At 51.0% G+C, this 27,380-nt stretch overlaps 1 protein-coding gene across 4 annotated transcripts in view; it reads right to left on the reverse strand.

The window, feature by feature from the left end:
* The window catches only part of PDE4B (phosphodiesterase 4B), a 150,258-nt gene that overhangs the window by 17,096 nt on the left and 105,782 nt on the right, over nucleotides 1-27,380 (reverse strand). For all 4 annotated transcript variants that reach the window (XM_085067386.1, XM_085067387.1, XM_085067389.1 and 1 more), the window contains one exon: nucleotides 10,635-10,747. In XM_085067386.1, the coding sequence (XP_084923512.1) occupies nucleotides 10,635-10,747 (113 nt within the window). The remainder of the gene's footprint in view (nucleotides 1-10,634; nucleotides 10,748-27,380) is intronic.

Here is a 27,380-nt window from a genome sequence, read left to right on the forward strand (position 1 = left end):
ATGGAATTCCCAGAGAATTCCCTGGATCCCTGGCAGTGTCCAAGGCCAGGCTGGACAGAGCAGCCTGGGATGGTGAGATGAGATGGGTTTTGAGGTCCCTTCCAACCCAAACCATTGTAGGACTCCATGACACGACCCAGATGGGGATTGGGAAAACCTCCCTGATGCTTCAGTGTGGAAATTCCCACTTTTTGGCTCTTTATGGAAAGAACACCTCCACTCCTCTCCTAGGGAGAGCCATGAAGAAGCACCTTGGCCTTTCCTGTCTCCCACCGACTCCAGTGGGATAAATCCTGCTGTCATTCCAGTTCCCATTCCCTCTGGAGCACGGAGAGGTGTTCCTGGCGCATCCCAGCGAGAATAAAGACAGCAGCATGGATCTGCCGCTGATGGAAACCCTCTGAAGTCGATTTAGACCAGCTGGGGTTCCCCGAGGCCAAGAGTCCTTATGCAAAGAGGCTGCTTGGAAAACTGCTGGAGTCATTTGCAGGAGCTGAGGGCAATTTGGAGATAAAAGAGCAGCTCGATGCTGTGGGGCTCCAGCCCCAAGAGCCTCTGCACAGAGGGTCCCACCCCACACTTTGATGGAGGAATCTCGCTGCAGATCTCCCGTGTTTATAAACTCTGTTCCCGACCCACCCTTCTGACGCAAACCCTCCATCCCTGGCTCTCCTAGAAATCCCCAGAACAAAAGGATTTGTGGTCCCAGGGTTACTTTCGCTGAGGCAGCCGAGCTGAATCCTCCTCGCTTAATTAGGCGGGTAATTAGCGCAGGTCCAGGGGTGCAATTAGAGCTCGGTGGGACTCTGTTCAGCAGCTCTTTTCCTGGGAATGGCGGGATGCAGGCTCTGGGAAGAGCTGCCACTCACCTGCCCGTGTGACGGAGCAGGGACAGAGTCCCATCGGAAATTATTTACGCGCAGGAGGGAAATTACTCATCCGTGCAATCGGCAGCGAGGTCAGACAGGGAATGTGTCATGCCTTTGTCTGGGATGGGGTGGATGTGACGCTCTACTCCACAGTCAAAAAAATGAGATTAATGCCACCCCGTTGGAGGAATAGTTGTTACACTCAGCCCTCTCTTCTCAACATCTCATTCTTGCATTTAATCTGTTCTATTCCACATTAAAAAAAATGGGATTAATGCCACCCCGTTGAAGAAATAGCTGTTACACTCAGCCTTCTCTTCTCAACATCTCATTCCTGCATTGCACACAGACACCGAACCACAATCCTGGATTTTGGAAGTGTGGAGAATTTCTTCGAAGGTTTGGAAGTCAAGAGTTAAAATTGCTGAATTTGGAGGAGCTGTAACCCTGCTTATCTGTGTTTTGCTGCTCTTACATCACTTGCAGAAAGGACCATGGCAAACAAATTCGCAGCCATCCTTGTTACTTCATAATTCCCATTGATTTTCCTTCCTGGGCACTCCACGGAGAAGGATGGGAAGTGCATTTAATGCTTTAATTAAAAAAAAACAAACCCGAGCCTGTTTAACCCTAATCAGCACTAAAGGAGAAAGTTTTCAGCCATATTTCAATGCCTGGAGAAAAGCGCAGTCAACTATCAGTCATTAAAAAAAATCAAATTTCTTTTGCAGCTCTTTCTAGTTCTTATTTCCTAAAACAATATCACGTTTAATGCGCTAGAAACTCTTTTTAATGAGATACAAAGTACTATTTGTTTTTTGGGGTTTTTTTGTTTTCCCTTCAGCTGATTTTTGAAACCCAAAAGTAAACACAGGCTTATGAAATCTCCAATTTCACATCAAAGCAGCCCTGATTTATAGAGACGTTCAAAGGCAGACTTTAAAGGAGCAACATCATGACCAACTTGTTGGCCTGATGTTATTAGAATAATTTAGGAATCCACAATGTAAATGTTGATAAATAAATAGCAGGTTGCCATAAATCAGCATGTGGCTGCTCATGAAAGCAGGAACATCTATCTGATGTAGACAGAACAATATTCAGATTTTCCCCCGTAGAGTTTAGCATTTCTGAGAGCAGCAGAACCTCCCTTGGGTGGGACTGGATTTACGCAACGCGGGGCTGAAAAAAAGCCACGCATTGGAAGCTGAAGCTGAGCGTTTGCAGCACCGGGGCATTTCCAGCTCGTTTCCAGCCAAATGAGACTCGAAATATGCAAATTGCGCCGAATGCCAGGAAGGAAAAACTCCCTGCAGGAGCCTGCCCGAGGAAAGAGCTGCGGATTTGCGCTGCTCCGGAGCGAGACTGGATTTCTCCACTCCCGAGCTGGCTAGGGTGTTACTCACGGCTGAGGAAAATCCCCCTCTGCCGCCGCGGGGGAAGAGCTCAGGGCATGGAGAAACCAGCCTTGTGCTTCCCTGACAATCCATGGAGAAACCAGCCTTGTGCTCCCTGGAAATCCATGGAGAAACCAGCCTTGTGCTCCCTGGAAATCTATGGAGAAACCAGCCTTGTGCTCCCTGGAAATCCGTGGAGAAACCAGCCTTGTGCTCCCTGGAAATCCATGGAGAAACCAGCCTTGTGCTCCCTGGAAATCCATGGAGAAACCAGCCTTGTGCTCCCTGGAAATCCATGGAGAAACCAGCCTTGTGCTTCCCTGACAATCCATGGAGAAACCAGCCCTGTGCTCCCTGGAAATCAACGGAGAAACCAGTGCTATGCTTCCTAACAATCCATGGAGAAACCAATGCTGTGCTTCCTGGAAATCCATGGAGAAACCAGCCCTGTGCTCCCTGCAAATCCATGGAGAAACCAGTGCTATGCGTCCCTGAAAATCCATGGAGAAACCAGCGCTGTGCTCACTGGAAATCCATGGAGAAACCACCGCTGTGCTCACTGGAAATCCATGGAGAAACCAGCGCTGTGCTTCCCTGGAAATCCATGGAGAAACCAGCCTTGTGCTTCCCTGGAAATCCATGGAGAAACCAGCCTTGTGCTTCCCTGGAAATCCATGGAGAAACCAGTGCTATGCTTCCCTGGAAATCCATGGAGAAACCAGCGCTGTGCTCCCTGAAATTCCATGTGTCATGTGTGGGCAAGGTGTGCCTGCCTGGCTCGCTGTTGGCACCTGGAGAAATCCCTGCCGTGCCCTGCGGGGCCAGATCTGCTCCCTGCCTGCTCTGCAGCCACTGCCCATGGATCCCAGCTCTGCAATGTCCAACTGCCCACGGATCCCAGTTCTGGAATGTCCAACTGCCCATGGATCCCAATTCTGGTGTATCCAACACCACTGCCCACGGATCCCAATCCTGGAATGTCCAACTGCCCATGGATCCCAGTTCTGGAGTGTCCAACTGCCCATGGATCCCAATTCCGGTGTATCCAACACCACTGCCCAAATCCTTGGTTGGATTTCCATTTGTCTGGATTGATATGAATTCTCACAACTGGGAGAGTTTAAGATTTCAGAGAAGCCCAGGCTGGGTTGGGTTGGAAGGAACCTCAAAAACCATCTCATTCCATCCCTTCCACCCTTTCCACTATGCCAGGTTGCTCCAAGCCCTGCCCAGCCCGGCCTTGGACAGTTATTTCTCCCTGTGTGATGAGACAAAGCACAGATTGTTTGTCTCCTTGGGTGGAGAAACCACAGCAGGGAAGTTTGGTTCAGTCTGAATCTTTGGGATCCTTTGGAGGAAACTCAGGTTGGTTTCTGCTCCATCCAAAATGCTCTCCCTGTATCCAAACCAGATCTCTTCTACCCAATTAATTTAGGCAACACTATCTGGAGTCTACAGCTCATCTGGTTGGATTTTGTATGGATTTCCTCTCTCTCCCGCCACAAAAGGTGCATTTTAGAACAGAAATTGCACTGTTGGGCACAAAAGGCACATCCCAGGCCAGGGATAACTCAAAAAAATCGGTGCCTAATCAGTGCCACCTTTCCCAGAGCACCAATTTCTCATCCCAGCACTCCCTGAAGGCGAAGAGAACAAACAAAAGCACAAACAAGCCGAAACACTTGATCTGCAAAACCCATTTTTAGAATTTCACCAGCTGGAAGAACGCTGGTGGCGTTAAGAGCGAAAGGAGAGCGAGGAAGGAGCGCTGCTGGGAGAGCAGCAGGCTGTGCTGAAGGCGAGGAAGCAGCGCGAAACGCAAACCTCCAGCAGCTCGTTTGTTGACTCGAAGCTGATGAAAGCGAGCCCTGCTGCAGCTGACATCTGTGGCCCCGAGAGCAGAGAGTGCTGCAGATCTCAGCCCCGCATCTTGTGTCAGTCACACCCATGCAAACCACAGCGCCGAGGCCTCCGTGCCAGAGGAAGCCAAGCCGCTGCGTAAGGAGAGCCCACAAAATAAAAAAAAACCTCCCTGGCTGCTCGCAGAGCCATCCCTGCTCCTCTGGGCAGCCAGGAGATGCCGGGAATTCGGGTGGAATAACCTGGATTGTACCCTCAATTAAAAAAAAAACTTCCCCAAAATGACGACTGACAGAGAGGGAAGAGCATTTGTCATTTAACAAGAGAGCAATGCAATTAAACATGGGATTTTGTTAATCGTATGAAGCAGCAATTTAAATTTAATTTAAATTTGAATCAAGCTCTGCAGTCATCATTTAGGCAAATCCAGCTGGGGTTTTACCTGAGTAGGAGAACAGGCTTTGGAAAATTCAAATAACTTTGTGCCCTGAGATGACTTTTCCAAGATGGCCTTGTTGAAAAAAAAAATTCTGTCAACTTTGACTCAACAGAAGTTTGTTTGCTTCAGCAAACCAAAAGGGGATAAAGAAGGAGTCCTGGGAAGAGGGCAGTGTGAATCCTGGGAAGAAGCTGGTGGAGCTCAGCATCCCCCAAAACCCATGGCAGTCAGTCCTGCCAAAATGAAAATTAACCTAATGCAAGCATCAAACCCATACAGAAGGCACTAATTAACGGAGATAAAATTAAATGAAAACTCCTTCTCACACAGAGATAGGCAAATGCTGCTCAGAACGCTTTTGCTGCAGTTGGCCCAGCTGTGCTAAAGCAGCAGCAAGGTGAGGAGGCACTTCTGGTTTGTTTGCTCTAAGCCAGGCTTTAATCGGGGGAATTTCTCCCCCTCAGAGCTCTGATGGTGAATCTCCATCCCAATCCATCTCTGTCAGTTGTCCTGCCTTTGGTAACTTGACATCTTTCAATTAATTTCACTTCATGCAAATGTTTGGATCAGCAGCTTCCCCATGGAACACAACTGGGGAAAAAATGAAGAGTTTGGAGCCTGAGGAAAGTGGCCTGGTCCACAAAATCACTGAGATTTTGGATCTAGGACTAGGATTGCCCTGAAATCCTTCTCAGCTCCTTCATCCTCAGTGATGCTGCTCCTGGAGATGTCACAATTCACAGTATCCCTCACTCCAGAGAGGCCCCTGCTTTAGTCACTCTCCAGTGCTGCCCTCAGCTCGTGATTCATTTTGAACCTGCCTTTGAGCTATTATTTATTTAAGCCCCACCCTGATGTGTTATAACGTAAAAGTCTGAGAATGCAGAACTTTTAAAACCTCATCGCAGCCCAGGAAAACCAGAATTGGTTAAAGGACATGCTGGAAGGTCCTGGGCACCGTTGTGGCCTGGAGGATGAGTGACAGCTCCCCACAAAATGGGGAGATGGATTTGAACCAAAATTCTACCCCAAAGCTTTGATCTCTGCACCAGTCAAGGATCCCCCTTGGATGGGCTTTCCCCACAATTTACCACAACATCCCAGAAGATGGAAAAGCATCCAGCGCTCAAAATCCCTTTGCTCCAGGAGAATATCCCAAATTCTGACACTGGCTCCTAATCCTGTACCACACATCCCACAGCCAGAACTGCAGCTTCCCGATATTTCAATTTTTCAAATATTTGGATCAGTTTAACCAAGATATCTGGACACTGACAGCCCAGAGGGCTCACAAGAACAAAATATTAGATTATTCAATACGTCTTGCCCCAATATACCACCCTGCTTTCAGGGTGTATTTGACATCACCAGAACGATTTACTTTAGAGGGCAATGAGCAGGGGAGGAGGAACGGGATGGATCCAGAGACAGCCACCCCAAAGTCCGTTTGTGATGGTGATGAGATTGATGCACTGGAGCTGACTGGGACCAAATCCTGAGGGATTTCCCAGCCTGGTCAGCGCCAGCATCCCGAGCTGTTCCCTCCTGACCCAGCAGCTCTCTCCGGAACCTCCCGCTCACCCTCCGGGCGCTTCTCTTGCAAATCCCCCTCCCGCAGCGCTGTCCTCCAGGACAAGGACATCCCCAGCACGGACCAACCCAGCAGGTAACACCCAGCCGGGGGGATCATTCCCCATCCCCTACCTCCTGGAGCATGCCGATGGCGCGGCGTCCTGCCGGCAGCGGCGGCGGCCCGGGCCCGAAATGGTTAAAGAGCGACGTCAAAGCGGCCCGAAGTGCGCGGGGCTCTGCAGGGAGCAGCGCTGCGGGAGCTCTGCCAGCCTGCTCCGCGCCTCCCCAGCCCTGCCGGCACCGCTTCCCCGACGCAAATCCCCGGGCGAGGGGAATACCGCCGTGCGGAGCTCAGTGATTCATCCCGCCTTGGAAAAACAGGAGACGTGGAAGTCTCTTTGTTCCGCCGGCTGCCGCAGCGAACAAACCTCTCTTTGTGCGGCGATTAAACAAAGGAAGTTCCAGCGCAAAGCCGGGGGAAGACTAAACAGCTCGGCACCGCTGAAGGGAAACATCACGTAGGATGGGGACGGGGCTGGGGGCTGCCGGGCTGGCACGGGGAGGGGACACGGGGACGCTGTGCAGCGCGGCACATCCACCGCTGGCACTTGGCCGCGACCTCCAGCGCGGCCCCGGCCGTTTACATTCGGGGCCAGATGTTTATTTAGCCGCCCTCTCCCGAAAGCGAGGTGCGGCCTTGCTCCGCTTTTCTGACCGAAATGCCCTTTGGAATCCACGCGAAATGAAATCTGTCCTGTTTGTCTGGCGGCTCACAAGCGGGAGAGCAGCAGGAGCTGTGCTGCTGTCCTGAGCCGCTGGCCAGACAGCCCCGGGTGGCAAGATATGAGTTATTGGCACTTGGGAATAACAGGAACATCTTTAAGAGTTGCAAGAAGAGAGTTTAAGGATTTGCAGGGAAATGTCCTCCAGGGAACAGTTTGGGTAGAGACAAGAGGGTTTGCAAAGTCGTGAGGACACCACTCACTCTGTCTGTTTAAACTCAGAATGTCCCCAGAGAGCACAAATTCTGTTCTCTGGACTCGACAGACTGCAGAAAGCTCTGACTAAGCCTGGTCCAGTTTAAGGAGAGGCAAAGGTGCTGCTCAGGCCCATGCAGGTATCTCTATTCGGGCTGCACCCTGCACGGACAGGCAGCTCTGCAGAAACAACCCGTTTTCTCCATCCCTCCATTTTATGATGCTGTGGCCCCATAAAAGCCTGGAGCAGGCAAGGCCAGCATTTCAGCTGGGAAAAAGACTTGCTTCTTGTGATGCAGGGGATGCACTGAGCACATCCTGCCCCAGATCCCAAATGCTGTATTAGGGACGAGAGCGAGTCCCATCTGCAGGACAGTGAGGCTAAGGACTTGCCTAATGTCACAACAACAGAAAATATCCCCTTCTTCATCATCATTGGCTCACAAACCCTTTGCAGCCACAGCAGCTGCCTGAGCTGGAAGCTGGACAGGGTGATAAATGCAGGGAAAATAAGAGTATATACGCAGCAATAATGTAAATAAGTGTGGTTTGCTCCCTCAGGCAGCGCCGAGTGCCTGCAGAGCTCCTCACAGGTTATTTTGTTTCAGCGCAAAGCTGCAGGGCCGTTTCAGCTCACAGCAAAAGATTTTAGGAAATGAAATGTTAGGAAAATAAACTCCCTTCGTGGCAGCTGCAGCCAGGTACTTTTGCAGGTTATTTTTTTCTCTGAATTAGAAAGGCAAGGGCGCTGTGCACGGTTAGTTCTGCAGAGAGCCTGGGCTGGTTCGCACATCAAGCACCGCTCTGGAAATGCATCAGGACTCCCCAACACCGCCAGCATCCCACGGAACAGAATTCCCTCTCTGCCAGCTTTCCGTGGGATCCCTGCGGGTGGCACTGCGGGGTCCCTGGGCTCCCCGGTGTCAGCACAGCGCTCAGCTCGCTGCGAGCTCAGCCGCTCGTTTCCTCAGCTCCTGCTGTCATTAGCTCCCGGTTAACGAGGGATACGCACACGTCTGAAGCGCTGCCTTCCGACCCCCATCAGCTCCACGCCAGGCTGCCGTCCCGCATGGCTCTTCCCCCTCCGCTGCCTCCTGTTTGCTGCAGCGCCGCTGAAAATCCCCCTGCGCGCACGGATGCCCAGAGAGAGCCTCCCTCTCCCTCCGCGCTGTTGTTGCAACTCTGGATTTTCTAAACTACGTCTGTCAGGAAGGAGACAGGAAATTCGAGTCACACTTGCAACAGCTGTGCCATGCCTACTATCAGGCTCAAATGACGTAGTTTGGCTTGGGTGGCGCGGGGCCAGGAACTGGCGAGAGCGGAGGTCAGGAAGATAGGTCAGTGTTTATTCTGCTCCCGCACTTGGGAGCATGCCGAGCCGATTTGCTTTCTTCCTATCTAGACTGTTTCTCTTTCCGCTTTTTCTTTAATAATGCGCAGCCCAAGCATCCTGTTTTCAAAACATCTGCCGGGCTGGCTGTTTACCGGTGACAAATGGAGATGCCTCGGAGCGGAGCTGGCGCTGGTTTGGGATGCTCGGAGCGGGGAAAGGGCTGCTGCAGCCTCCTCCTGACGATGCAGAGCAACCCAGCACTGCCAGACCGCTCTGCACACCGTCTGCCACCAAACCTCCCAAAAGCCACAAATCCCCCAAACCATCAGGCATTGAAACGAAATCAACTTTAAAGTCCTTTCCAACCTAAACCATACCACGATATGTGTCAATATTTACTGCTGCAGAGGAAAGGCAGGCGAGGTGTGAGGCCATTTTACGCTTCTCTTTCACAGCTGAAAACTGTGAAACTGGAAGTTGACCAGAAAGTGCAGACATTTCAGAAACGGGTTATGAAAGAACAAAGTTTCAGGAACCTTTTGCTCGACCCAGCTGCCAGCCATCTGCGCCCGGAGAAATCGCAACTTTTAAATGCTACGATAAGCAATTTAGTTTCACCTCCGCGAGGCCAGATTTGTCACCCAGCAAAAAAAAAAAAAAAAGTAACCTCAATCTGAAGGGCATCGTGTTCACACACTGGAGGTGCAGCCTGAAACCTTCTCAACTTTCATCCAGGGTTCCCTCAAAACAAATTTAGATTTAAAAAATAGAATTTCTTTCTTGAAAGCTCGGTCTATAAAACTTTAACTGCTTCCTTTGCCCCTCTATATCGTGGTAATCACTAACAGAAGAGGAAGCTGAAAGAACACGGGATTTTTTTGCTCGACTTTTCTCCATAAATTCAGTTTCTGATTCAGCATTTCTCATTGCAGTAATTTCCAATTAGGGAAAAAAAATAATAACAACATCGGGGTGGTGCAGAACTGGATTTAAAACCATCGCAACTGCGCAAAGAGGTGCATGCGACGGGCGCTGGGCTGGCGATTTGTGACAGTGACAACTGCAGCGGACTCCGCGGGGCTGGCTGCGCAGCCTGGAAGAGGAAGGAGCGGCTGGGAGCTGCCAGGCTGGCCCGGGGCTGTGCCCGGCTCGGCTCGGCTCGGCTGCAGCCCGGGGAGGCGGCAGGGCCGCGGGGCAGGGAGAGCCGCCCGCCAGCAGCAGCGCCCCGGGAGATGCCGGAGCCGAGCTGGGCTCATCCACCGCAACCCCAACTCCCCAAAGTTGCACACAGGCGCTCAGAACTCGCGTTTCGCGCTCTGCCGCGTCTCGGGATACTCCTGGGGCTCTGCTCTCCTGCTTCCCTGGCTTTAAACACAGCGGACTTTTCTTGCTTTACTTCAGCACTTCTTGCAGACAAACTCTCAACTCCTCTTTGGCTCGCGTGAAAAGCTCCAAGAGCAGCAGCAGCTCCCGGAGCTGAGCCCCTGTGCACCATCCCTGCCTGCCCATCCTCACCACGTGCTGCCAAGCGCTGCCGAGCCAGCCCAGCGCATTAAAAACCAAATTAAAACGTTACCGAAAGCCAAAACAGCCGTAAAATACCGGACCACAATGTTTACAGTTCGCCGTTATTACGGACAGACAACAATGAAGTTAATTGACTTCTGGCGTGATGATTTGCTAAATGCGGGTGTTTGCACAGTGTTCCTGCTCATATCGGCTCCAAGGGACCGGCGCTAATTGAAACCTCTTTAATTTTCGGAAATGAGCCAGCGGCAGCGATCAGTCCCTCCATGACATTCCGGATCGCTGTCCCCCCTCTATCCCGGATAACTCTCCCCACTCCATCGCGGATCGCTCTTCCCGGTCCATCCCGGATCAGTCCCCCCACTCCATCCCTGATCACTGTCACCGCGCCATCCCGGATAGCTCTCCCCGCTCCATCCCGGATCGCTCTCCCCACTCCATCCCGGGCAGTTCTCCCCGCTCCATCCCGGATCGCTCTCCCCACGCCACCCGCCGCGAGTTTTCCCCGGACGCTCCTGTGCGGAGAACCCGCACCTCGTTCAGCACAACTCAGCGGGAGCTGCCGTCCCGGACAGACGCGCGGACTGGCCGAGCACCGGGCTGGATGTCCCGCGCCTCCCGCATCCCCGCTCCGCAGCGCGGTGCCGCCCGCGGGCTCACCTTGTTGGATGCCATCTCGCTGACGGAGCGGTAGGTTTGGATGGTCTCCAGCTGATCCAGGCACCAGTCGAGCTCCTCCAGCGTCTCCATGGCCAGCTTCTGGTAGGGTTCCTCTGCGAAGAGGCACACGGACATGTAGTCGGGCTGGCGCTGCGGCCGCCTCTCCATGGCGGGGCCGCCCGAGCCGCCGCCAGCGCCGCCGGAGGTGCCGCTCCGCTCCCTCATCACGCGGCCGCCACTGCGCTGCCCCGGCCGCCGCCAGCGAGTCCCCGCCCGCCGCTGGCCCCGGCCCGGCCCCGGCCCCGGCCCCCGCCCCGGCCCGCCCCGGCCCTGCCCCCGCCGCTCGGGGGGAACCGAGCGCCCCCCGGGCAGGGCAGGGCTGCGGCTGCAGGAGCGTCATCCCAGCACCCCCGCCCCGCCGGCTGCGGGGATCGGCCTCCCCCGCCGCTCAGAGCTGCCCGAGCCCGGGATGCTGCGCTGCTCCTGCCCCTGCTGCTGCTCCTGCTCCTGCGCCAGCCCCGCTCCCCGCAGCAGCCACAGCCTGCTCCCCAACAGCCCTGGACCCCAACAAACCTGAACCCCATCAGACCTGCTCTCCAATATCCCTGGCTCTCCAATATCCCCACTCCCCGACAGCCCTGCTCCCAGCCCTGCCAGAGCCTGGTCCTCATCAGCCCTACTCTCCAACAGCCCTTCTCCCCTACAGCCCCGAACCCCGACAGCCCTGCACCGCAACATCCCTACTCTCCAATATCCCTGCTCCCCAAAATCCCTGCTCTCCAGCAGCTCTGCTCCCAGCCCTGCCTGGTTGTGCTCCCCAACAGCCCTGCTCCCTGCATCCACCAGCTCTGCTCCCCAACCCCTCCAGCGCTGCTCCCCAGTCCCACTCCCCACCAGCTCTGCTCCCCAGCCCTGCCTGCTCCAGTTCCCCAGCCACAGCAGTCCTGGCCCTGCTCGCTGTCACTCCTGCCTCCCCAGCTCTGCTGGCCTTGTCCCCATCAGCCCCACATCCCATCGGTCCCACTCTGTGCCAGCAGGCCCTGCAGCCCAACCCCTCCATCCCTGCTCCCTGACCTCTGTCGCGCTCCCCAGCAGCTCTGGTGTAAAAGTTAAGGTTTCCACAGGCGGATATGGTGAATCATAAAATCTCCCCATGAATGTAACTGCTTCTCATAATCCCGGTGACATATGCTCATCCCATAAATCTGTCAGAGCTAATGGATTCAGCATTTCTGCTGGCAGGTACCAGTGACATCACAGGGCAGGATTGCTCAGATCCACACTCAGGAGCTGAGCTGGAGCTCCAGACGTGTCCCCCTGCCCTCCCTCCCTCGTGTCCCTGTGTCCCCAGGGGAAGGAGCAGCACCCTGGGGTGGTGTCCCTTCCCAAGGACAGATCCTCTCTGTCGTTCATCACATCAATAAAGCATCACTGGATAGAGACCATCCATTAAGATACACAACAGAAAAGAGAAATTCAGCAATAAACCTGGCAAAGATACGTTTTAAAGATTTGGTGGATCCGAATTTTGTGGCATTGAAAGTTAATAGCTTTTTTTCTGAGCTCCAAATATGGAAAGTCATCTAATTCCTGCATAATTCTGTGCTATATCAAAAGGCAGGTGGAAATAGCCAAAAGCACACAAAGCTCAGTGTATTTTCCTTCCTAACTTGAGTATTCCTTCTTAACTATTTTATCATGCAAACTAATTCACCTGGAAGAGCTCAAATCCCCTGTTACAGAAAATGCTGGGATCGATAAAACCAGCATGGGCAAAACAATGAGTTTATGAACAGGAAAAAAACCATCTCAGCCAAACTCAAATCCATGCTTCAATAAAACCCTGTGTTCTTGTGCTGTGTTCTCCTGCTCTGAGGCTCCTCAGGAAGCACAACCACGGCAAGTGTGCATTCCTGGAGGAGGAGAAGGAACAGGTTCACAGAGACTCTGACACCAGACCCTAATTTTAGCCTTTTGGGGGATTTCCAGCCTTGCCCAGGTCTTCAGGACCTGCTGCCACTGTCACTTCACTTCCAATCTTCACCCCCGAAAGCGTCATCAGGATAATGCAGGACCAAGAACAGAAATGTACTCTTGATATTGAAGGATTTATGTTCCCCAGGGCTGGTGTTCAGGATATTCCTTACTTTGTAATCTGAGTTTTATGTAATAAATGTGGAAAGAAAGAGAAAAAAAAACTACCAAGAAAAGCTATTATATATTAAGGAGATCGAGGTGAATTAGGAAACTTCAGGGCTTAGAGGGTTTGGCTCTAAATATTTAATACCTATTTTTGGGTTTCAGAAGATGAGTTAAATATACAATGAATATTTTACACATTTTCAGTGTTTTTCAGAATTTTTAGCAGGGTGTATCAGGACTTTCCATGCCTCTGTTTCTGCCTTGCTGCTTCATTGCAGTGAGGTTTCCTGCAGGAATGCTGTGAGCAGCAGGGATCCCTCCAGGCTGCAGCCTGCTTTCCTCATGTAAAACACCAGCATTGCCACTTGGCTGGACCTTTTCACCCAAACCATTTGGAGGCCAATGGATTAACGACTTAAACTCGGATGTTTCAAAAACTGCCACTTAAGATACCTCCAGTCATCTCTATGGCAAAGACACAATAAAGGGAGAGCACGCAGTTCTTGCTATGGATCATTTTACATCAGGGTAAAAAAGGGTGAGTTCTGCTGCTGTCCCAGTTCAGAAGTGGATTTTGAAAAACACCATTAACATTTTCTTTCAGAATTTGCTTTTTTTCCGGACACTGGCCAGCCTGCCCACAGCTCCCTCTGCTCTTGGCACCCAGCGAGATGCATCACCTGCATCCTGTGCAGCTTTTCTTGGTCTCTTTGGCTTTTGACTCATCTAAGTGTTTTGAGTTTCTTTTTTCACTCGTTTTTCTCAAGCAAACAGCCTGGTGAAATGATGCCTGACGGGGCGTGTGCCTTCCAGCGCCTCCTCCCTGCCTGCCCTCCGTGGTCAGCGGGCAGTCATTTCTGAAGCTGCTGCCGAGCTCTGCTGCCTTTGCTGGGCAGGGAGAACGTCACAGAGACCACATTCCCGCTCATTTCACGGAATCAGACAGGCAGCAAGAAGAAGAGTCACTATCCTTCCCCACAGCAGGAAGAGAGCCCAGCTCAACCTTTCTTAGAAACTCAGAACTGTCCCCAAAGGCACCGAGTGACGCAGGCTGAGCCCATCACCCCGGAAACCCCAACTCTTATCAAACCAGCCCTCCTTGGCCATGTGCAGCTCCACCAACTCTCTGTGAACAACTTGGGGCTATTTACAAATCAATTGTGAAAGCAGAGGCTACAATCCCACTCCTGAAGCTAAATTTGCTTTTCAGACCAGCATGTGAAATTAAAATATACCCTCCAAGTCCCCCGTGAAAATATTTTAAGATCCACAACTACCCCAAAATAACAGCCAGATATAGAATCCATTAGGAGTTGCTCTTCTACCAATCTAAAAACTTCGTGTGGGAATGATCTTAAAATAAAAAGTATTTTCTGGTTTTCTTTATATTTAATATTCATGGATATCACAGATTGGTTTGGGTTGAAAGGGACTTTAAGACCATCCAGTGCCACCCCAGGACACCTTCCACTGTCCCAGGTTGCTCCAAGCCCTGTCCAGCCTGGCCTTGGACACTGCCAGGGATCCAGGGGCAGCCACAGCTTCTCTGGGAAATCCATTCCAGGTTCTCCTCACCCTCCCAGGGAACAATTCCTTCCCAAGATCCCATCTAATTCCATTCTCTGGCAGTGGGAAACCATTCCCTGTGTCCTGTCCCTCCATCCCCTGTCCCCAGTCCCTCTCCAGCTCTCCTGGAGCCACTTCAGGCCCTGGAATGGCTTTCCAGAGCCTTCTCCTGCCCAGGCTGGACACCCCCAGCTCTCCCAGCCTGGCTCCAGAGCAGAGGCCAAGGATGAAGTGCCCTGGGATTCTCTCCCTCAGTGGTATCTGCTGTTGCTACAGCGACTCACACAAACAGTAAACACGAGTTTAGATGCTCCATGACTTGTTCTTTCCCTGCACCCAACGTGAGCATCCCACTGACATCAGCAGAGCAGCTCCCCCTGCCAGAAATGCTCCTGAACCTCATCCACTCGCTGCCTTCGATCACCTTCCTGGCACAGCCGAGGCACATGGTCACTTACGGAAACACTCCTGCAATTTCGTGATCTGGGCTCCTGGAATACCTCAGGATGCGCCTTCAGCAGTCTCACATTTCAGTTTATATTTGGGGATTGCATAACCTGAAGCCGTCAAATTCGAATGGTGGTTTGGTCATGTTTTCTAGGGCCCTGCGTGAAATCATTGCTGAGCCAGAACAGGGAAGTGAGGCTCAACAGGAGTTTCGGTTTGTAGCTCCCAGCCCGTGCTTGCGCAGGAGCTTTGGTGCTGGTGGCACTCCAGCAGGCTGAGGTGACATTTTCGTCACCAGAGCTGAGCTGCTGCCAGTCCCTCCGAGGACAGAGGCAGCCCCTGGCCTCGTGTTTCTCCAGGGGCACTTGGAATGCTCCAATGTCCTGAAATGCAGCTCCTTTATGTGCCAGGATTTTGCAACAACTGCATTTTCGGGACGTTCTGCCATCTGTTCCTTTTCCAGCTCCGTAAGGTGATGGAACACACGGAATCTCCCACTGGAGAGGTGACTAAGCAGCCCCTTTTTAGAAGCTTTTCCCCACTTACTGACTTGCCTGTGTTCCCGTTTTTCTTACACAATCATTTAGGTTGGAAAAGCCCTGTAAGACCATCCAGTCCAACCATGCCCAGCACTGCCAAGGCCAGCACTGCCCCGTGTCCCCAAGTGCCACATCCACAGGGCTTTGAAATCCCTCTGGGGATGGGAATGCCAGCACTGCCCTGGGCAGCTGTGCCAGGGCTGGACAGCCCTTTCCAGGAAGGAATTTTCCCAAATATCCAATCTAAGCCTCCCCTGGCCCAGCCTGAGGCTGTTCCCTCTCCTCCTGTCCCTGTTCCCTGGAGCACAGCCTGACCCCCTGGCTGTCCCCTCCTGTCAGCAGCTGTGCAGAGCCACAAGGTCCCCCTGATCCCCTTTGCTCCAGGCTGAGCTCCTTTCCAGCTCCCTCAGGGATTCTCCAGCCCCTTCCCAGCTCCATTCCCTTCCCTGGACACTCTCCAGCCCCTCAATGTCTTGTCCTAAGGAGCCCAAAACTGAGCCAGGATTTGATCTGCAGCCTCACCAGTGTTGGGTAGAGGGGAAGAAGTGAGAGCTGCTCATCAGTATGACCTTGAGGCCTTTTTCTCTTCTTGAATATTTGGAAAGCAAAATGTTTTGGGGAACATCCTCTTTTCTGGGAGTAGTTCAGCTCGAGGACAAGCACACACTTCATCAGAAGGTCCATGAAGGGTCACAGATGGCAAGGGAGGTTAATGTGACAAACTCTCCAAAACCCCGTCTGTGCCACCCTTCCCCCAGCAGAGCTCCAGGCCCTCGGTGCCTGCAGGGATCTGAGCACGAGGTCAATGCTATCTGGAGCTGCAGAGTTCCTCTCTGAACCCACAAACTGTCCCCATCCTGCAGGAGATGTTGGTGGCTTTGCCCTCGACTGACGCAGGAGATGAACCGAGTTAGGAAACATGTTGAAATGAGACCCAAATGCCAAAATTTCAAGTGGGTTTACTCTCTCTCTCCTGATTCTCTCATGTTTCCCTCCTGCTGCTGCAGTCCCCTTACATAAAAACATTAGGACTTCTTCTGGAGGAAAGTGCAAAGGCCATAAAGCCATCAGAGTTTTAACAAAGGCCAAAATACAACATCCCAACCAGGTGAGTTGAGAAACTTGCAGAGGAGCTGCAGTTCTCTCTGCTCAGTAGAATTCTGCAGCTGCCAAATAAACTTTCCATAAGCTAAGAGGAGTATTCCAAATGGGATTCAATCTTGTGAACAGATTGTCCAATTCGGTGACAAGAAATGCTGGGAACAAATATTTGCCAACATTTTTACAAACTCGTCTCTCCTCAACTGTTAAAGATCAACTTGTGGGCTCACTGTACTGGGAAAAGACTCCAATTCTACCTCTGCAGGGAAAAGGAATAATTCCTTCTCCTGGATCACAGCTTTCCTTGTAAACCTTAGGCATGGGGAGCTTAAGACTTAAAAAAAAAAAAAGCAAAAACCTGATAGACTCTGCCAAAAATTCCAAGAGAAAACTTTTACATGGAAGGTTAAATTCAAGGCCCTGCAGCTTCCAGCAGTTTCCCCAAATTTCCAGTCCTTCCAGCCTTTTCCACATGCACAGCACTTGTTTACAGAGTCACAAGACATCTCCTGAGTTATTTACTCTTCATTGCATCCTGGCTGCAATAAATTGGGACTATTTATAAAGTTCTTCAGTGTTTGGGGCTGTTGTTCCCACTCCAAGCTCCAGCTGCCTCTGGAGCAACAACGGCTGAGACTCGAGGCCACCAAAGTCACTTCCCAGCGACTCCAATTGATTTAATAAAATATTATCACTCCATCTAAATCTTACATCAACAATTTAGACTCAGGATCAAATCTGTTCCTCTAAAAGGAGAATTAATAAGAGCAGTCACTCCCCTTTGCCTTGGAAAGGCTTTGATGCTGGATTTATTCCCAAATCCAGTGTGTACAACGTGGCAGGAGGCAGAAACTGGATTGTTCCCCCAGTGTTGAACAAACTGATGAAAACAAAATCTACAGCAGAGAAACACTCATAACACCCTGAAGATTAAAATCTAAGTATTATATCAGAAAATGCTTCCTTTCCCCCAGGAGTGACAGGGAATTGGGTGGAGAAGGAGCAGATTTGGGAACCTGAGCTCCACCACAGCTCTGGGGTGAGATGAGGATTTTGGAGTCCCCATGTCCCTGCATGGAAAGGTGGCAATGTTTATCCTGGTGCACAGAGCTGCTTCCAGGCACTGCAAACTCGACTTTAGGAAATGTCTAAATAAATGAAGGATGCAATTTTAAAATGTACCTAACTCCCAGGTGAAGCCACAGGACACAAGCCCAGAATTTGCATTCATCAGAGGAACTTAGGCCAACCCATTTTAAATTATCCTCTATTTATTACAGATGATCCTAATTGTTGTCATTATTGCAGATGACACAAAAGATTGGGAAGAGAAGGCAGATGCTGCAGCTGATCACGTGAATGGCAGCTGATTATTTGTGAGCTGATAGATCTCATTAATGTCACTGAAGGCCTCATTTGCATTTCTCACTCCTTGGATGCTCATGACTAAGAGCTCGTGTGGATGGAAGTTGGCAGAAAAGTCCAATCCCAACTGATCCAGCAGCTCATCCCACCTGGGCTGAGCTGGGAACTGTCTGACCTTAACTCCTGGGCAGGAGAGAGGGGAGGAAAAGAGACAGGAGAGGGGGAAGAGAAAGGGAATGAGGAGATGGAAAAGAGATGGGGAGGGGAAGGAGAAAGAGCAGATGGAGAAGGAGGAGAAAAGGAGAAGAAGAAGGAGAAGGAGGAGAAGGAGATGGAGGAGAGACATGGGAGGACCAGGAGTAGGAGATGGGGATGGGGAGAGAGTAGGAGGAGGAGGAGGAGGAGGAGGAGGAGGAGGAGGAGAAGGAGAAGGAGAAGGAGAAGGAGAAGGAGAAGGAGAAGGAGAAGGAGAAGGAGAAGGAGAAGGAGAAGGAGAAGGAGAAGGAGAAGGAGAAAGAAGGAAGGTGCTCTGAGTGATTTCCCATGTGGCCAAGGCTCAGATCAAAGTCCCACACATCCAGATGACCAAAGGCCCTCCTGTTCCCCAAATGAAAATGGCTCTCTAACCTCCCCAACACGAGGTTCATTAGGAGGAATATCACCCCACGTTAATTACTAACCACCGCCAGAAAATGGCTATTTCACCTCCACAACACGAGGTTCATTAGCAGGAATATTGCCCCACGTTAATTACCACCAGTGCCTCACATCACTCTAAAAGCCTGGAGCACGTTGAGTAAAACAGGTTTATCAACAGAGGACATGCCAAAACTTGCTGGAGAAGGGCCTTGTGCAGGCAGGGAGCCATTCACCCTTTGCCTGCCCTAATGGAGCTGTGGTTGCTTACGGATCGTGTGGACATGTTTACATATTTATCCTTCACAATGCCGAGGGAGTAACTGACACCGAGTGATTTATTTGTTTAATGTATCCTGTCAGTGCATTCAGGGAGCTGTTTCCTTGAATTAAACCATTGTTTGACCAGATCCAGAAAATATTCCTGTGGAAATCCTTCTGTTGGATGGGTTTGGAAATTCACAGGAAAAAAAAAAATTCAAAGGCACAGAGCGCAACCCCTGTGATTCACTTCAAATCTGCAATGAAACGTCCAAATCTTAAAGCACGAGTTGGGAAACATTTTGTTTCCTCCCAGGCTGCATGCACTGAAAAAATCCTGTAATTACAGGTTTCTTTTACAGGTCCCCCGTGTGCATTCCAATATCCAGGCAATCTGTGGAACAGATTTCCAGCCTTTTTCCCGAGCACCTGAGGAAGGTGTGATTGAAAAGCAAGCTGTATGCAGCAGAGCCTCCCAGCCCCACATGTGCCTGCGCTGCTGCCAGAGCCCAACAAGTTCCCTCTTGCAGCTCCTGCGGACACTTGGCGCTCCCGACCCGCCGGACCGAGGAGAGAGCTAAAATCCTGGGAATCACAGAGCCTTTGACAGCATTTCCCCTCCTCCCCACCGTGCCCAACGCAGCCTAATTATATCTTCTGCAAAGATAGGTGCAGATGTGCTCAGGAGGGCGCAGAGCCCCAGCGCCCGCGGAACAGGTGGAGCCACGGCGCTCTTGAGCAATTCCCCAACAAATGGACGAGCCTGCCCTTCTCCCCCCGCTGTATTTTTGGGGCTCCAGTCCGACCAGTCACTCGAGCTGTCCCCTCTCACATTTCTCACACCTGCAGCCTCCCCCCGGCGTGCAGGGAGGTGGCGGTGAGAGGAAAGGCTTTGTTGGCTGTGCAGTGAGGCCAGCAGGTGCTGCAGAATGGCATTTGCACCGCATGCAAATGAGCGCAGGGTTGTCTCAGAGTTCATTCTTCTAACAAAAAAATACTTTGGAAATGTAGATTTTTTTTTTCCCCGTTACCCAGAGTTAATATATGAGATGTGGTCAGAAAATCCCTGTGGAGAGAGGCAATGGGATGAAGAGGTGAAGGCACTGGCAGGGGGTCAGTGACGAGGTGGCACTGGAGCAGATCCAGCTGTGGGGAACGCGGATAAAATCCTAACAGGGGCTCCAAAGCAGCGGGAACAATGGAGCCTGTATTCAGGCTGGGTGCAGAGATGAGAGGGGAAGATAGAGACAAAAAAATGAAGTGAAAGCTTTCTACTGCTAATTGTGAAAAATGCCAGGAAATGAGCGAGCTGGAGCTGCCAGGAATAATGGGGGAGACTGGAATTGGGGATGAGAGTGTTTGACATGAGCTACAGCCTCTGGCAAAATACAGCCAAGATTTTGGGGGGCATTCGTATTTTCTTTTCTTTTTTCCAAACAACAGGGAGCAGGAGAAAAGAACTTGGTTTTTTTGGGTTTTTTTTGGATTGCTGAGGAGCCTGGCATTCTAAGTTCCCTAATTAAAGACAGGTCCTTTCTGGGACACACCATTCCAGCTGCTGGGAAAACTCAGCCCCAAGAAAAACGGCTGCAAAGCTGCCGAAGACGTCATGGCAGTGATTGAACAGCGCGTGCCAAGAACACCGAGGACACATCCAGGTTCAGACTGGAAGGCTCTGGGAAGCAGGAGGAGATGTCTCACCAAGAGAAGGCCGAGGGAATGAAAAGGAGAAGGGAAAACCTCCTGGATGCAGGGGATGACACAGAACAAAATGGTTGCAAGAAGGAGCCCCAGCTCGTGTCATGATGGGGAATGAAAAGGAGAAGGAAAATGGATGCAGGGAATGCCACAAAACCAAAGGGCTGCCCCATCCCAAGAGGGAAGAAAGCCCAGCTTGGAATTCCTCTCCCAGCGAGGGGAGGAATTGCTGCAGTGGGACATGGAGAGTCACTCACTGCCATGGTGATGTTTCTGAGTCAACAGCCGAGCCCCGAGCTCTGAGCCCCGGGCCAGCTGCGGGGTAATCTGAGCAGAAACCTTAGCCCTGAGAAATGTCACTGCCCTGGGGGGGCCCGGCTGGGCTATCTTTAGCCATCCCCAAGTTAATCACCTAAGCTCCCCCTGCGCAGGCAGTGGAAAGTGGCTGGGAGCTCCAAGGGGTGATCCTGGGCTATTCTCAGCACCACGGGATGGGCTGAATCACCCTCCGGAGGTGCCTGTTGCTCTCTGCTCTCTGCCCCAGCCTCAGGAAGGCACCTCCGGAGGTCACCTGCCCCGCAGGACGATCCCAGCCTGACGCTCGAGTGGCTGCAGGGCACTGTTGGACACCCGCAGTGTGATGTCCCTGTCATCAGCCACCAACTGGACACGCAGCCTTGGGGGCTGATGTCCGGCAATGTCCAGCCCTGTCAGCAGCTGCCATGTGGGAATGCTGTGGGAAATGGTGCCAAAGTGCTCCCTGCACAGCCAGCCATGGCCATCCATGTCCCCAGGGCCAGGCCACCCTCCAGCCCTTGGAGGACAAGACTGGGGCTTTCCAACACAGTATCTCTGACAAGTCTGCATCTATCATTCCCAATTTCATTTCTCGTCTTTCACATGTTTGGAAATAAGACTCCAGGATACCCTGAGTGCCCTCTTGGTGATGGGAAGAGCCTGACAGTCCAGATCCACAGCTCCCCAAAATCTGCTCCACCTTCCTCAAAGATGCACCTTTTCCCTGTTGTCACCTTCTAAGCACCACAATTTCATGAACCATTCACACTGACCTCACAGCTTTCCAGCCTGAGCCTTGTCCGGTGACATGGACACCTCCACCTCCTCTAGGCTGTCGCTACCTTGCTGCTCCCTCGTTGTCCTCCATCCCTTATTTCTCATTGGGGGATGAAGACTGAGCAAAAAAACCCCAAATATTTTGGCCTTTCATGTACCAGTTACTATTAGGTTGTTTCACCCAGGGATCAACACTTTTTTTCTGGGTTTTCTTTCCCTACTCCATGCCCACACTGGAGTTCCCTAACCAGTCACGGCTCCATCAGCCTTTGGTCAGCCCAGCTCACCCCACAGGCCCAAACAGTTTTCCATGCCTCCCTTGTTCCCAGTCTTTCTCACTCTTTGCCTGCTCTCTTCCTGCATTTTGACTCTCTGAGAAGCTCCTTGCTTCACCGTGTTGGCCTCCACTGAAATTCTTGATCTTCCTGCACAGCAGGATGGTTTGCTCCCAAGCTTTTCTTCAAAAAGCAGCCACCACTGAAGATTGGTCTATAATGTTGAGGTGGCTGAAGCGAGGTGAAATTAATCTTATGACAATGACAGAGCCTTGACACCAAGCAGAGTGGGAAGCAAATAGAGGAGTTTTTAACAGAGCCCTAGTGCTGGCTAGTCCCAGTTTGCTTTGATCCCAGTTCCTCTTGTCAGGAAAATTAATTCCTTTCACTCTAACCCACCCCAGGTGAGCAGAAGGACATCAGCCATGGGGCCAAGACACTATTTGGGAACAAAAATGATGCATTTCAGGGAAGCTCATCCCGAGAGGTCAGGCTGCAGTGAGAGCCAAGCCCCAGGAAGCCAGTTAGGGCAGAACTGGCCAAACCTGCAGAGTCCTGACTGCACCCACCAGGACTGGTTGGGGTGGTGGATCACCAGCCAGGTCATGAGAATCGGGTCACCGAGGCCACCAGCACGGCTGGCAGCTCCCTGCCAGCCACCGACTGTTAGAGGAACCAGAACTGCTCAGCAATTAGTGCCCAGTGATTGCGGCTCATTATCTCTGCAGCTGGAGAAGTAGCTCAGTTTGGCCAGACTTGGTGGGAGGCAGCAAGAGCCAGGACAGCACTGGGATAAACCTGCAGTTGGATCCAAATGGGAAGCTCTGAACTGATGGAGGATCAGCTGAGGGGAACAGTTTTTCAGGGAGGTTCTGGGATTCCCCCAAAGACACCTCAAAAACAGACTGGAAAATGGGGAGATGAAGCTGCTCAGTTATTGTCTTCCCAAGATCTGGATTTCCCAAATGTTGCTGGGAGTGAAGGACCAGAGCTTCAATGGGCATTGCAGATGTTTCACCAGGAATCTTCATTCCCACACAACAAACAATCCTAACATCTCCACCTGAAACAGCAGTGGGAACACTTGGAAAGGACCAGCTAATATAAAGTCTTGCTCCTAAATTAAACTCAAAAAGCACTTTTATATCTATTTTGTGCGTTTTAATGTGTCTGACTGTACGTCAGCCGTGTAAAGCTCAGCTTTGAAGATGCTACAGGAAGAGATGAAAGCTCCAGATTCCCAAAGCAAAGCTCCACTGCACCTTTTGCATGACAATGAGGTGCAAAAACGAGGCGTGAACACCAAGAACACCTAAAGGTGGCTGACAGAAGTTGATGAAGCTTCCCAGAGAGGTAATTTCTGATGTGGAGATAAGCCTAAAGGTTTAATCTGAAATGCTAACGAGGAAGGAAAACTGGAGACGTTCTGAGGAAGGATTTCGATTGGAGATAGCATCTCCTGTGGGGTGGGATGGAGTGTTTTACCACAAGGCAATCCCGTTTCCCAGTGTCCTTCTCCCCGGAGGGAACAATGCAGCAGAGGTGCCACAAATCAGAGGGGTAAGTGACAGTGCTTTTATGGTGCCAGATGGAAGTAACAAAATGCAGGAAGCGTCCTGTCAGATGTCACTTAGCAGAGCTATCACCGGGGAATCTGGGAATGGGATTTGCCTGCATAGTAGGAATTCCTCGGTCCAGGCAGAGGGAGAAGCAGAAATGGCAAGAGGGGCAGAATCTAATCTTGGCCTGTCGAATGAATGGGAAAGATTCCTCAGTTCCAACTTTATCTCAAGGTTTGGCACATTATCCTTTTACTGACCGTGCTGATTCCTTGTTGCCCTGTAGAATTCTTGTTGCCCTAACCACAAGCCAGGAGGAAAAATACAAAATAAGAGAGGAGCTCTCCTAGCCAGGGTGTATGGACGACTGCAGAAGATGGACAGAGCACCCAAGGGAGGGAGCTGCAAGGAGAACACCAGGAATGATTTTGTAGGGAATTTAATACACTTTGAACACAATTCTGAACACAGAATTTCCAAGGTCATGATGAATTTTTAAATTAGGAGAATCCCTATTACACCTTTACTCCACATGCTCCTCAAAGAGCAGTGAAAACAGTCCAGAGAGCTGGGATGGAGATGTCTCATTTTGGTTGGAATGAAGCCTCCAGCCCGGCCCTAGAGCTGAGCCTGAGGATTAAAAATCTCAATCCCAAATCACAGTGTGCCCACATCGTGTTTTTATTTCTCTAAACAAGGCCAGGCTGGGTGACAGCAAGAACCTTTTCCTGTGTGAGCAGAAGCGTTCTCTTGCCGAGCACACGTGAGTGCAGGAGTGTGAGAAAGGTCTGGAAAACTCAGGATATGATGATGCAATGAGCTCGGCACCCACCTAGGATTTACCTGGGCGCTGCATTATCGCATTTATCACATGTGGGTTTGCTGCGAGAGCCCTGGGAAGCTCACACGTGCAGGGAAACCAACTTGGATCCTGGAAGCAACATCCTTGTGCTAACGAGGCGCTCCACCTCAACTAATTAGCCCTGCCTTTCAACAGCCTTAATTAGGTGGGGCACCATCCTGGGCTGTTGTGGCTGGCTGGCTTCCGGTTCTGGAGCTGGCTGAGCCACAGCCCGGCCGAGGATTCCTGCGGGAGATGGGTGTGCTGGAGAGGGGACTCTGCTTGTGCAGCCCCCAGCTGAGCCCAGGGGATCTCCCCATCCCAAACTCCTCCATCCCGAGCTCCTTCCATCCCTGCATCTGTGCAGAACCACCTCCTGCACCCCTGCAGGCGCCCCAAAAACTCCTCCTCTGAAACTTTCACAAGAGGCCCACAGCACGGAAGGAACTCCTCAGCCAGACCACAGCGCAACGATTTGAGCTCAAGCCGAGGAAAAAACAACCCCAGAGCCTGAGAGATGCAGAGGATTAACTGTGCTCTGGGTCACTGCTTCAGAGGAGCTGGGCAAACCACAAGCAAAACTGTCCTCACTCAGATCTGCCCCCAAACCCAGGTGTTGTTTTCATCCCCAGACCCGTCTGGAGCCATTAAATCAGATTTTGAACCGGGTTAACCTGGAGATAATAAAACTTCTGGTCGAAAGAGTCTGTCAAGAGTGAAAGTGCCTTGTGGTGAAATGCTGGAGTAGGAACTGGAAGAGGAACCTCAGGGATGAATCCTGGAAGTTCAAAGCACGATGCTGGATCGACCTGAAAAGCTCCACTTGGCCACTGGCAGTGGATGTAAAGACAAAGTTCTTTAATAATCCTTAGCTCTTCATAAGGCAAATGATTCAGAAATGTTAAACAAGGGGCAGAGCAAGGCTGCCCACATCACCTCAGCCACGAAGAACAGGCCACTGGTAAAATGTTAGACCTGTTTAAATCAGCTTCCCTGGCTCCTGGGAAGGTTAAAAGGTCACCATTTCACACTAAATTGGCCTCCATTTCCTCTCAATTTAATTTCCTGGAGTTTTTCAAGATGAAAGTTAAGAATGTGGCCTGGAAGCACCCCAAATATAATCCATAGGAATTCTTTAAGACACGTAGCACCCTTTGTGTCTACATGCTTTGCTCAAGCCATGGAAAGACAGGACTTAAAGTCACCCCTTACATTTTGAGTGACCATTTCAAAGATATTAATTATAAAACAGAATTAAATGGTGGGATTTTTTTCGTGGCTAAATGTAATTACTTGAAAGCATTATCCTTTAGGACAGCAGCTTAAAAAAACTGCTTTGGTTTGGAATTTTAATCTGTTTTCCTCCAACAGATATTTTATGTACACAAGGGGGAAATGTCAACCTCGATTCACCTCGTGTGAACTCCGTGCCCTTGGTTTGCCTCTCACTGCAATGCCTGGGACTGTCATCCCCCAGCTGAAATCCAGGGATATCTGCACGGAGCAGAGTCACCCAAGAATGCAGAATGTTGCAAAAAATGGCCTGTTTGGGCCCATTGGGTTGGGAGGTGATGCTGTGAGTCAGTGCTATCAGCTAATCTGGGATTGCAGCGCAGGACAAAGCACCAGGTCAGGGAGCAGCACCAGCACAGAGAGCTTGGACAATCCCAAAGCACAGCAATTCAAAAGCTCTTTCCTCATCCACAATCCCCCAGCTTTTAAAAATGCAGAATATTTCACATAAGAAGCCAGAGAGCTCAGTGGTGACCCCCCAAAGCACACAGTTTTGTCCATCCTCACACCGTAACCCTGATTTTGGGGTGAGCCTCAATCCCAAACTCCAATTCCTCAGCAGCTGACAGCAGAGCTAAACCATCCCTGTGCTCACCCTGGGGATTCATCTCCCTCAGTGCCCAACCTGTGACTCACCAGCCTTGCTGCTCCCCAAGTGCACGCAGAGCTTTTGGAACAATCTGTTGAAAATCCCGCAGTGAGTCCCACGGGGAGCAGGGTGGGGAGGAAGAGGGAGATGGCAGCATCCTACAGAGCAGCATCATTTGTTTTGACAGCTTGTAATGTTCCGTATGAAGCCCTGCACGTGCTGATCTCCACCTGAGAGCTGGGAGCTGAGGCCAGCACACCCTGGCTTTTGGAAAGGTGTGTGGGGCACAACTGGACCAGATTTTCCCTGAAATTATCAGGGAAACAACATCAGATTCATTGCCTGGTTATCCATGATCAGAATTTGATGTTGTAGAACACAGATATTAATTTATTTGTGGGTTTTTTTTCTGTATCTGGATTATTTTAGCCAAGAGGTGATTAAATGTGAGGGTCAGAGTCCTGTGTGACAACATTCCTTACACCTGGGGTCAGTCCTGACCCAAATCATGACCCAAGTCATGTTGTTTACACCACAGAGATGCCTTGAAGGGGCAGATGGGGATAAACTTGACCCAGTAATGACAGGCAGACTCGAAAGTGTAACCACTCCCCAAATGGCTGCAGCCAGCAGAGGTAAGAACAGCCTTTCACTCTCAGCAACCATTTGATTAAAGCCCTCAAAAACACATCGATTTAAGCACCTCAACCCGAGTTTGAGGAAATCAAAATGTCAGCATTAAAAGCACTCTTATTAACAATCCCAGTTCAAATATCAGATTGAATGGGCATGGAAACAGAAATTCCCCTCTAAGCTCAGCTCTGGGCTGTGCATTACTCCAGGGGTTACTTTTTCTGCTCTAAGTTTTACACTTTGTGGCACTTTCCAGAACTTCTAACATTTAGCAGCCTAAGAGGCACCTGGTGTCACCCTTGGCCGAGGTGTCTGCATTGTCACTCACACTGTCACCAACCCTGGGCAGTAAATTCAGCACAATTCCCACAGTTCCTGTGGATTTCACGCAGCACACGACTCCCCACTCGAGGCAATGTGCTGTTCCAGCAGCACTCACAGCCACCCTCAGAGGTGTTACAAAAGAGGGAGCAGCTGCTGCTGGGAAGTGTGGTGTGAGCAGCATCTCTGCTGGGGCTCCTCCTTGCTGATCCACGGAGTGAGAGGAGCAGCTTTTTGGCTTTGACCTGCTCTGGATGTTCCCGCTGGAAGGGCATGGAAATGCTGCAAAATCCCATGCAATACAGTTAAAACTCAAAAAGATGCAAACATTTCAGCAATAGGAATTTTGGGAAATGTCCTGCCCAAAGAGCTGGAATTCAGATGGGGATCATGTCCCATAAAGTCT

The sequence above is a fragment of the Lichenostomus cassidix genome, chromosome 8 (assembly GCF_008360975.1).
Source record: "Lichenostomus cassidix isolate B80296 chromosome 8, HeHo_3.0, whole genome shotgun sequence".
NCBI lineage: Eukaryota > Metazoa > Chordata > Aves > Passeriformes > Meliphagidae > Lichenostomus > Lichenostomus cassidix.